The 12483-nt window shown below is 43.3% G+C and overlaps 1 protein-coding gene across 1 annotated transcript in view; it reads right to left on the bottom strand.

Annotated features, from left to right (window-relative positions):
* Window positions 1–6651: 6651 nt before the first annotated feature.
* unc5b (unc-5 netrin receptor B) overlaps window positions 6652–12483 on the bottom strand; it is a 47936-nt gene continuing 42104 nt past the window's right edge. Inside the window, exons 12-17 of the mRNA XM_083695446.1 lie at window positions 12262–12436; window positions 11830–12069; window positions 11581–11730; window positions 11146–11310; window positions 10816–10994; window positions 6652–10418 (exon numbers count right to left, since the gene is read on the bottom strand). Coding sequence (XP_083551572.1) covers window positions 10253–10418; window positions 10816–10994; window positions 11146–11310; window positions 11581–11730; window positions 11830–12069; window positions 12262–12436 — 1075 coding nt within the window. The 3' untranslated portion in view covers window positions 6652–10252. The remainder of the gene's footprint in view (window positions 10419–10815; window positions 10995–11145; window positions 11311–11580; window positions 11731–11829; window positions 12070–12261; window positions 12437–12483) is intronic.

The raw sequence follows: 12483 nt of genomic DNA, 5'->3' as shown, positions 1-12483 counted from the left end.
CAGATACCCAGCGTCTGGTGGGGTCAATGAATGTGAAGGATTGTCCACCAAATTCTAAACATGAGGCCACCCCTTTTTATATGTTTGTGGAGGGACATGCAGCATTCGGCCTGTAGAGGGAGCTACAGGACCGTGGCCAGGGTTTACGAAAACGAGGCTTCGTTGCGCACCTGTTGCGAATGAAGCCTCGTTGACGAAATGGTTTAAGATATGTGTGCCTCTGCTTTGGAGGGGAACGGCTGGAAAGCGGGGACTGGAAAGTCCTAACAAACATTTATAAAAATAAACGGGATTTTCCCACACCAGGAACCTCGAGTCCGCCTCTGTGTCACGGAACCTGTTACAGTGGCACCCAACGTGGGGCACAGAGTGAAGGCAGAGGAAAATGGAGGCGTTAAGCAGGGCCATCGGAAGGATGGCCCTCGTACTGGAGCAGCAGCCCCACCTCCAGCAGGAACACCAGGCCGCGGTGGGGGAGATGGTGACGGCAAGGGTTGAGGACCGTACCCTCCTCCGGGAGCTCGTCGGGGCCATCAAGGCGGGGCCGGCGCCCGGGTCGGCACAAGGTCCCCCCAAGGTCCACCTCCAGAAAATGGGGGACCTGGACGACCCGGAGGCGTTCCTGGCAGTGTTCGAGGAGACAGCGAGGATCTCGGGGTGGCGGGCCATTTAGGATATGATAAGACACTAAACCGTATAATGGCTCGATTTTATTGGCCGGGATTTCGGGCAGAGGTGCGTAGGTGGTGCGCTTCCTGTCGCAAATGTCAATTGTTAAATCCCCCAGCCATTCCACGGGCCCCCTTGCGGCCCTTACCATTGGTCGAGAACCCATTCGACCGCATTGCCATGGATATTATCGGGCCATTTGATCGGTCTACACAGGGATATCGATTTGTGTTGGTTTTGATAGATTACGCAACCCGATACCCCGAGGTAATACCGCTGCGCAATATTTCTGCCAGGAGTGTCGCGCAGGCATTGTTTCAAGTGATTTCCCGTGTGGGAATCCCGAAAGAGATTCTCACCGACCAGGGCACCAATTTTATGTCACGCACCCTCAAGGAACTATACGGGTTGAACATCAAGGCGATTCGAACCAGTGTTTACCACCTGGCCACTGATGGCCTTTGTGAGCGGTTCAATCGGACCTTGAAATCAATGATCCGGAAGTTTGTGCACGAGGATAGTCGGAATTGGCATAAATGGCTAGATCCCCTGCTGTTTGCGGTACGGGAAGTTCCTCAAGCTTCCACCGGGTTTTCCCCGTTTGAATTACTCTACGGGCGTAAGCCCCGGGGTGTCTTTGACCTTCTTAAAGAAAATTGGGAGGAAGGGTCTAGCGACAGTAAAAATGAGATTCAGTACGTTCTGGATTTGCGCACAAAGCTCCACGCCCTAGGGGTTATCTCACGCGAGCATTTGCAGCAAGCCCAGGAGCGTCAAAAGCGCCTATACGACAGGGCAACTAACCTGCGAGAATTTACACCGGGAGACGAGGTGCTCGTACTGTTACCCACCTCCAGCACGAAATTACTCGCTAAATGGCAAGGGCCGTTTGTGGTCACACGACGCATGGGGGACGTGGATTATGAGGTAGTACGCTCGGACCGGGGGGATAGCTTGCAGGTGTATCACGTAAATCTCCTTAAAAAACGACGTGGTCACTGTTGCTCTGGCTACAATAATTCCAGAGAGAGATGAGTTCGAACCGGAAGTCCCAAAATCAAAAGTTAGCACTCCGGTCGGTATTGATAACCATCTCTCTGATAGCCAGGCCACGGACGTTGCAGATTTGCAAGCTAGGTTCGCTGACGTGTTCTCTCCCCTGCCCGGTCGGACTACGTTTATCGACCATGTTTTTTTTATAAAAAACAGTTTATTATTGCTATAATAAAAATACATTACTGCAGTGTGCTAAATGTACTAATGTGATGGCCTGTTGATAAATGAGAGATGAATCAAGCATTAGTCCCATGGTACGTTGGATTAATACATGGAGAGGTTAAGCCAGGTCATCAAGAAAGATGTTGCAACACACGCTTACACAAAGAGCTATAGTGGTAAAAGTAAAAGTACCAGGCTAGGGAGGACATACCAGAGTAGGTATCTTATCTCTTACAGGGTGCTGACTCCACAGATGGGATGAATGGTGTGACCAGCCTGTGAACAACAAGGGATGCCAAGTCTAAACTGCGGTTCCTCCCCAACCAAATAGACAATCACAATCATTTTGTATACTGTAAATGCTTTGTTTGACTGTTTGAATGCATCCATTTTTGGAGGGTTGGTAACAGATTAACAGCTTGCTGACTGTGATTTTCTTCTCCAAAAGTGGTCCTTGTACAAGTTTGGAATTCTGACATATAAATAAATAGCTAAAAGTAAGAAGTAGTTTGTCTTCTCCTTCAAATAAAGAACACGTTTTCACAAATTTGGTGACGTCCCGACGTGATTTGAAGAGAAGAAATTGGACCGAATTGAACCGATGGCGAAGTCCGGGAGACGGAAGCCAGACGGAGTTGTTTTCTTGTAACCCCTCACCACTCATAGAGGCGCCAAAAACAAAAGGTAAGCAGAAACCTGTTGTTATAAACCAAATTCTGCATAGTTAATTTTGAATACTGTAGACTGTGAGTGTGGAGGAGGTAAGAGTAAACCAACTACCAAATTTATAAATCTATGTTTACGTAATGAAACCGTTAATGAAAATTTAACAATCAAAGCCATATATGTCAGAATTCTATTGTTCTAGGTTAAAGTCCTTTCAGGTTAAAGTCCTGATAAATAGGTTCAAGTCCTGATAAATAGGTTCAAGTCCTGATAAATAGGTTCAAGTCCTTTCAGGTTCAAGTCCTTTCAGGTTCAAGTCCTGATAAATAGGTTCAAGTCCTGATAAATAGGTTCAAGTCCTGATAAATAGGTTCAAGTCCTGATAAATAGGTTCAAGTCCTTTCAGGTTCAAGTCCTTTCAGGTTCAAGTCCTTTCAGGTTCAAGTCCTGATAAATAGGTTCAAGTCCTGATAAATAGGTTCAAGTCCTGATAAATAGGTTCAAGTCCTTTCAGGTTCAAGTCCTTTCGGGTTAAAGTCCTGATAAATTCTATTGTTCTGGGGTAAAATCCTTTCAGGTTAAAGTCCTGTAAATGTTGTTGTGTGTTAGAGTTAATCTTGTTGTGAGTGGAGAGCTTATGGGACCAGGTTGTGTGAATAAGTAAAGCATTAAAGCTGAGGGAGGTGAGAGCGTTTGGAGAGTAATTGTGTATGAAGGTAAAAGAAAGTGACATACTGATGAAAACATATTGGTGTAAACTGTTATAAAAATTGTGCGAGAGCAAGAGCTCTATTGTTTGTTGTTCAGTAAGTGGGAGGCCGGCCCCACCCTGAAAAGTTTTCTTTGTCTCGTTACTTCCTTAAAACAGAGCAACTAGTGTTTTGGCTTCATCTAGTGTTCAAGTTCAGTAACTACTGTTTAGCTCCATTTAGTGTTCAAGTTCAGCAATTATTGATTAGCTCCATTTAGTGTTTAAGTTCAGAAATTACTGATTAGCTCCATATAGTGTTCAGGTTTTGGAACCACTGCTTGACCCCATCTATACAGGCCGCTGATTGACACTAATTTGATTAAAATCTAAATTCATCCACACATGACCAGCATGGTGGAAAACTATGTGACAGAATGTGACACATGCAATGACCACGACCCAAAGATGGTCTACAAGTGTCCCATGGGAAAGTTCCCAGTACCAGACGCACCATTCAAGGACATCAGATATGGGTGCAGACAACAGAGTGAAAGGCTACAGATACCTACTAGTAATGGTGGATAGGCTCACTAAGTGGGTGGAAGCCACTCCCTGTAAAAAAGAGACAGCCAAATGGCTAGATGCACTTCCCCTAGCACTGATGTCGATGAGGAACTCACCAAACAGCAAAACACATCTAACGCCCCATGAGTTGTTGACAGGTCGCTCAAATGCCAGGTCCTCCAAGAGATGGAGGCCACCTGCCGTCCTTAGACATTTGGCAAATAAATTGCAATGACTACATGAATGCATTGACTAACTTGTCCCGAGTTTTGTCTAACCAGGTACGGCAGGTGGAGGCAGAGCCCGAGACCGCAACACCCAAGACTCCTGTGGTAAAGGTTTGATTCACACCTTAAGGGGTGTGAAAGGAGGGTTTTGTTGAGGATTTTTTTTTATAAAAAAATGTTTTTGGTTCACACCTTAAAAGGTGTGAAAGGAGGGTTTTGTTAGAAATTATTTTTATAAAAACAGTTTATTATTGCTATAATAAAAATACATTACTAAATTTACTAATGTGATGGCCTGTTGATAAATGAGAGATGAATCAAGCATTAGTCCTCTCATGGTACGTTGGATTAATACATGGAGAGGTTAAGCCAGGTCATCAAGAAAGATGTTGCAACACACACTTACACAAAGAGCTATAGTGGAAAAGTACCAGGCTAGGGAGGACAGTGCTAGGGAGGACATACCAGAGTAGGTATCTTATCTCTTACAGGGTGCTGACTCCACAGATGGGATGAATGGTGTGACCAGCCCGTGAACAACAAGGGATGCCAAGTCTAAACCGCGGTTCCTCCCCAACCAAATAGACAATCACAATCATTTTGTATACTATAAATGCTTTGTTTGACTGTTTGAATGCATCCATTGTTGGAGGGTTGGTTACAGATTAACAGCTTGCTGACTGTGATTTTCTTCTCCAAAAGTGGTCCTTGTACAAGTTTGGAATTCTGACATATAAATAAATAGCTAAAATTCGATGTCTCCAAATTCGATGCCTACCTGATGCCCCGGGTTGATGAGCTCTTGGACCGGCTTGGCACAGCCACATTTTTTACGACATTGGATTGCACGAAGGGATATTGGCAGATTCCCCTCTCGCCGGTATCCCGGGAGAAGACTGCATTCTCCACTCCGCTCGGGTTATATCAGTTCACGGTGCTCCCTTTCAGGTTGTTCGGAGCCCCAGACACTTTCCAGCGCCTCATGGACCGCATTCTGCGGCCGCACTCTTCCTATGCTGCTGCCTACCTGGATGACATTGTCATTTACAGTGACACCTGGGCGCAGCATGTGCAGCGTGTACAATGTTATAGCATTATAAATAGCTGTGACTTCTGACATCAGGAATTACAACAGTTGCATTCTCTAATCATGATAAGGCATTAGTGAATTCCTCAACTGTAAACAACGTTGCCCAACCATGTAGACATAGCTAATAGCTAGCAATAGTTAGTATAAATGTAATATCCCTGCTGCTAGACGTTGTGGACCAGTCAATATCAGGTATGCTACAATTGTAATAAGTAGAGTCAATTGTGAAATAGCATACTGTTGAATGGGTTGGTTGTACTAGCTAGCAACAACCTGTAACATTGATTGGCTAGATGGACTGTCAGTCAACCACCAAAAATACACACCTAATCAGTCTTGAAGCAGTCTGAGCAGAGGAAAATCGATAAATGAATTAAAGCTGATTTAATTCACTTTACATTGAAAGGTGAACTTCGAAACATGAGTTTGTGCTACATCATTGTTACTCTGACATAACAAAAGGATAAAAAAACAAAAACTTTCATAGCATGCAACAGGATTTAGTAAATGTAATCTCAGCAAAGAAACTACAATTGATATTATCTAATTTCATTCAGATGTTCTCTAAGATTGACTCACTGTGTACACTTATAGTGAAATGAAACAATGCACAGAGAGAGGATCATATTAGATTACCGGACTTACTATCATCTAGGCTCTGCAGACTAGTGGTGTACAACTCCATCATTTAGGGAGTTGACTCTTTCTTGACTCTAAAATAGCAAACTTTCAGAAAATTACTAAAACTGCAATGCCAGGTGTGTGCATATGTTTAAAAATGAGTTGACTGAGCCAGCGATGCATTGGGAGAAGATTAGCATTCTCTACAAGACATTCTCTACCGTTTTTGTTGTCTCAGACATGAATTAGCAGTTGGAATTTGGAGTCACAGAATCGTGACAGATTCTTCTCAGAATTGAAGTCGACTCAGACTCCCCACCAGACCTGAATAATCACTTTCTGAGAGAGATGCTGTCCTTTATCAAACTTAAACCAAGCTGGTCATACTTATAAAACATTCACTCTTTCCCTATCCTCTCTCATCTCTGGGGGCGTTTGTTCTTTATGGAGGAAATTAATTTGAAAAAGATAAGGCTATAAAGACTGGGATGATAAGTTCTACACCCTGAATCAAATCAGCTTCATGCACTCTCTGAAGTCTTGTTAGTTTAGGGTTGAGACAGTCTTTTGATGTCAGTTAGAAACCTTTAAAGCCCAAAGGACTGTAAGGGAATCTTCCATCCAGGTGTGAAGAGAGCAAGCTCAGTAGCTCAGCCCCATACAGTTCTATATAGCCTAATATTTGGAGAAACAGGCTGCAAATCATTAAGACAGCCATAAGTAGTACAAATCCCTTTGAGAGTTCTATAGAAGCTAATGTGTGACCCTTCAAGTACCACAGAAACATCAGCCCCCACATCTGTTGGTTTGCCTTTTCATTAAACAAATCATCTTATGCTCCAACCCAAGACAAGACACACACACTCACACAGGGTTCATGTTAAACTAGGAAATATAATTTATTGCATAAAAATTATATTTAGTTACAGGTAAGAAGGCTAGACATTTATTTACAATTGATAGTTTACGTAGTTAAATGAAACAATGTCTCTGAATTCAGTTTTTTGTAAAAACATGGACTGAAGGCTATTCTTCACATTGACAGGAGTGTGAGTCATATTCAGTTCCAGGTATCTCCTGAGGGGGAGACAGTGAGTACACTCCCATGGGAGGTGTGGACCAAGATCCAGTGGATAGACGAAACATCTTGTCTGGATTAATCATACCGTTCTCTTCAACCTCTACTGCTAACAAACCTCTTTACCAAATAGTTCACGGTTGTGGGAGAGCGAATAGTACTCGGTGTTCAAGGGTTCCAAGGTAATCTGTTTAGATATCTTTTCTGTTGGGCAAGATCCTGCAGGCCATGTTTGTTGTTGTCATCATGACCCCAGTGTCTTTAGTCCTTCTCAGTGTGCTTTAGTAGTGATAGCACTCGTTGTTGGGTGTGTTCAACATTTCTTGTTATCAAGTTGGCATTTTTTTCACACAAAAAAGAAAGAAAGCCACATAAGAATAACAGGTGTTTTTCGTTTCTATACCATGTTCAACCACTTTGAGTGACAAACTTAAATTCAACCCCGCCTATATGCCCCCAACTTTTACTGAAAAAATATACAAACTCTTCCAGGGAATAAAGGAAATCCAATGATTCACTGTTCTTTTGTACTTGCATAGTACTTACAATGATGAATGACACACAACTCTTGAGATAGGAGCAACTCACAAACACATAACCTCATGTTTGTATGTTAAATTAAAAAAAAACAGAGAGATGGCTCACTGTTGAAGATGAAAGATGAGATACTGCCTGTGTTTTCTTTATGCGGTCTCAAAGAGTTAAATACTTTGCTTCAAGTGATAGAAAACCCAACAACTCAAATAAAAATATAAATTAACAAGTGTACAGTAAACTTGTTGTCACCCACGAATGATGTAGCACCCCTCTATAAAAAGAGAGTGATGGAATGAAGCCTTTGAATGAAGCAAGACATTTTTTCATTATTGTTCATAAACTTCTTTTCTAAGACAATATGGCTGTCTCTGTTTTATGAGTCTCAGTTGAGCACAGGTAGTGATTTTCTCTTGGTATGATCACCTTCTGAAGAAAGAGAGAAAAAATATTTGGGCGCCATTAGGCTACTATCGTACTAACTGTATTGATATATGACGCCTTCCCTTCAAACACAAATTTCACCAATAGGCTAGGAGAAAATATTTACACAGCCAAATTATTTGGTTACAAATGCGACTGGCTATAAACCTAGGTTACACAACTCTGGTTTTCGTATTGATATAGGCCATGTGTCGGTATTGAATTATGCTGCATAACAGACTTCACTCAGAAAATATTATTCCCAAATTCTGCATTAGGCTACATTCCTACAGTTGCATTTGTAGTCAGAAAAGTCACCGGAACCTGTAGTACTTATTTGATCTGTTTATCAGTCTTGATTCTTACAGCTTTGCGTTGATTTCCCAAAATATTATTCCCAAATTCGTTAGGCTATAGGCCTATTGCATTAGGCTACACTCCTAGCTCTCCACATTGCACCCTATTATGATGTGTTTAATGATGAATCAGAGTCACCTGGAAACAATCTCTATGGCAAGACGCATCTTTCACCGTAGTTTTGTCAAAATTGGGCCAATCGGTGTAATTTTGTACATGTCCCATCTGTATGGTAACACCCATCATTCCCCCAAGTTTCTACAAAATTGTCCCAGTGGTATTGAAGAAAAAGCTTATGACATACGAACTGACAGAGTCCGAATCATAGTCATCTCTCAGATTTCATCGATGGGGGACAATTACAACATTAATGATGACAGCATTCAAATGTCCAGCTGTCTATGACTGTGACAATAATTGAAATAACTATATTAATGCAAGTAGCTTGAGGACCCTGACCACAAAGCAGGCAGTTAAGCACAAAGCTAAACAATCTGTTATCAACTGTCAAAGAAGGATGGAGGCATAATGTGGCAGAGAAAGATGGAGAGAAAGGCAAAACGAGAGGAATACAAACAAACAATAAAACAAACAAACAGAAAGACAGAGAGTCATATTTAGGGTAGGGGGTTAAAAAACATTGTAAAACGTTTGAGGTAAGGTTTATGATAATACCAGTAGAAACTGGCCTCTGCTAAATTACAGCCAAGCAGAATGTCAACTTTGAAAATTAGAGCTCATATTCACCGGACATTTCACCATAACTAATTTTGGATTACAAATTAGATTTAACAGTTTGAGTACATACACAATATTGAAAATAACAAATTGTATAAACATTTGTTTTGTTATCCACAATTCAGCCATCCTTTGTGCCCCTACCTCTCCAATGTGGCCTCCTCTAGTATCAACACAAACATAACACAGTAGCTCAGGAATCAAGCACAGATGAAAAAACTAGTCATGATCATAACAACAATGACTGTTCAACAACAGTGAAAAAGAATAATCCACAAATATGGATAATAACTTAAAAAGAGCGTTCCCTAAAGGAAACTTTTAAGGATTGACCAGAAAGCTCTCCAGCTGTTTATTCTGAAGGGTTTAAAATAAGAGCACAGCAAAAAGATAGAGGAATGCATGGAAATGAAACAGAGGAGAGGAACCCCCTGTGAATCTGAATGATATGCCAAGGCTTTGAGGCGTTTGTTGGTACAATATCAAGAATCAGTCTGTCCAGTCACCCACCCCTCCAAAAAACAAGAGAGATCAAACCCTCTGCTGCATCAAAACACAAACAATCTTCCCCAATCCCAAAATAAAATTAAATACATGTGAAATCAAAGTTGGCGAATCCCTCCTGGTATGATTACTCATCAGTCAAAACATTATAAACAATGTATCCTCTCCTGCTTCAGTCTGAGGGGATTGAGAAGCAAAGATTATCTGTCTGTCTGTCTGTCTTTGTTTGCATGTCCATAGCCTGGGGGGTTTGAGACAGTTCTGTACTGCCTGTCTCTCGCTGCACAGCATGACGATGGGGACTTAAAAACATCAAACAGTCACTCGGAAACAAAGCCCCTACTATGAGGTGAGATGGTGTTTAATCATACACTTTCACTGGGCCTCAAGTATATCTGAGTGAGAGTGTGTGTGTCTGTGTCTGTGTGTGTGTTTGTGTATGTGCTTCAATGCATGGGTGGGATCTCCCCAAGCAAATATGTACAAATAAACCAATAATACTTTTTGTTTTTCTGTTAAAAGAACACAATTCACACATGTCATTGGGATGTTTTAACACCTATTTTACACTTTGCAACTCTGTTTTCACCCTCAAAAAAGGTGCAACATTGCTCAGAACGTAGGCCTCATGCTGAGCTGGGTAGTATTTACCACGGTATGGGGTGGGAGTGGTCTATGGTGAATATCTATCTATAGGTGATTGGGTGCTGAGAGGTGATGGGGCAAAGGTAATACAGGTGAAGTAACCTAAATGGTCTATAGGTGTTAGGTTTGTGCAGAGGATGTGGTATCTTTGTGCATATCCATAGGCAAGTATCGGTGTTTTCTTCATGATGGCAGAGTTTCTCGCTTGCTCTCTTTTACTTCACCAATCAACAATCCCCGTCTGTCGTCATGACAACCAGCACCTCACTTTTGCCCATCTCTTCTAGTGCAGTTGCCAGAGAGACCAGGTCTGCATCACCTTGGTGACAGGCTTCCCATAGATCGAGTAGAACACCTGTGGGGCTGGGTTTCGTTGCAAAGTAGTTCAAATACCTGAGGGAGAATGTCAAACATTTTTTTACAGAATACCAAAAGCACAGAGGGACATTATCAAGCCCTTATCAACAGACAGCTACACAACTACACACATCCTTAACCAACCACATACACACGCACACATGCACGCACACAGACACATGCAGATGTGTGCACATACACACACACACACACACACACACACACACACACACACACACACACACTATGTGAAAGACAAATCACCATTCCCTTGAATGTATTCTGTGTACTGTATGCTGATATGTTTTATTAATGTAATTGCTGTTTGTCTCTGCTCTGACAATGCCATCTTAATTTGGCCTTTATGGATTAATAAAGTTGAATTGAATTGAAAAAACACACACAGTAAGAAATACCCTGTGGCAGTGCTCACCTGTCAAAGCCCAGGCTGTGTGCCAGTAGTCTCCAGTCACAGCCACGGGCACTGGGGGCATCCAGACTGGCACAGATCTTCTGACGGATGGAGATGGGCAAACGGAAGGCATAGGGCCCCACCTGGGAGGAGGGCAGGCAGGTGCCCCCTGAGGGGATGGGTGAGTGTGGCGGTAGAGTCTGAAGGTCAAAAATGAAAAATAATGAAAACAAAACAATATCCTTCATCTGTATATCTTCAAGCAGCTGTGGCATCATACTTAATGTTTCTGTTACTTTCATCTTGTTTGTGTCAGTCAGTATGTTAGTGTGTAGCAGTTGATGTCTGTACCTCCTGGATGTCTGTATGCAGCTGGAAAATCTGTCCCTCTCCCTCCACCTGCCGGACACAGATCTTGCAGGTGAGCTGGGACACAGCCAAGCTGCCTCTTTCCAGACTGAAGGTGCAGTGCAGAGGCCGCTGGCTGCCACTCCAGATGTGGTAGAATGGGATCTCCTGTCACACAAACCAACACATCAATGGAGAAGCTGAGCTAGAGGGGTTGTAAACTATTAGCAATATTATCCAGAGGAAGCCCATAGAATGTGCGAAAACTTTCCAGTATATACTAGCTGTAATACTTTTATTATCCTCATTTGTATTTATGTTTGTTTTATGTTCCTGTAAAGCTATGTATGAAATGTGCTCTCAATAGTTTGACAGTTGATACTACTCAACTTAAATAATGACTACTTCCATCAAGTTGGGCTTGTGTGAGTGTCTGACCTGGTATTTGGCCAGCAGTTTGCTCCTCCAGTGGGAGTGAGGGATGTCATGTATGGATAGGCGCAGGTTGTGGTAGCTGTCCTTGAAATAGAGGGGCTTAGGGTCCTCCAGCAAGACCCCGCCAAGACTCCGCTCACACTCCAAAACCTCCTGCAGACACAACCATGGGGATTAGGACAGAGACATAGAATGTGGCCAGACAGACTAAGAGACAGCCAGTCAGCCAGGCAGGCAGACAGACAGACATACCTTGAGTGCGTGGGGGGTGTCGTGAATGCAGTAGATGCGCAGACTGTAGTCCAGGGAGAGGCAGGGGGCACGGGGGGCGAACAGAGCCAGCTGCAAGCGTTTACAGGCGGGCTGTGGGGGGGCAGACTGGCCCACCAGGCCGTAGGTCCCGAGCTGCTCCATCAGGACATGGCAGCTCTCCTCCTCCAGCTGTAGATAGCAAGGAGATGACAGGCTCTCCTCTCCCACCGTCAGCACCTCCTACAGGCAAGGCAGGGTAGTGCACACCAGGGGCTCAGACACACACAAGCCTCCACAATATGTCCATTCCATGTCCCCCACACTTATTTAATCTTCATCCCCCTCTATAGCCCTTTTACATTTTCTCTCTTCCACTCTTTCCCAACTCCTCTCCCCATTCCACCATCCCTCTCTCTCTGTTGCGTGTCTCACCTCCCAGGCACCCTGGTGGGTCTGGGTCTTAAGGGTGAGGGTCCAGTCAGGTGTAGGTGTGTCTAATTGGGCGCAGTGTGGCAGAGTGAGGACTACAGGGCGACTCAGCAGCATACCAGAAGGACCACAGCTCACCACAGGGCTCAGGACAGTCTGACTGCCCTCCGATGGCAACCTGAGACACACAGGGACAACACTCCCTGTTATTTCCTGAGTTACCAA

The sequence above is a fragment of the Argentina silus genome, assembly GCF_951799395.1.
Source record: "Argentina silus genome assembly, chromosome: X".
NCBI lineage: Eukaryota > Metazoa > Chordata > Actinopteri > Argentiniformes > Argentinidae > Argentina > Argentina silus.
The sequence above is the reverse complement of the archived record's forward strand: the minus strand, read 5'-3'. Positions and strand labels throughout refer to the sequence as shown.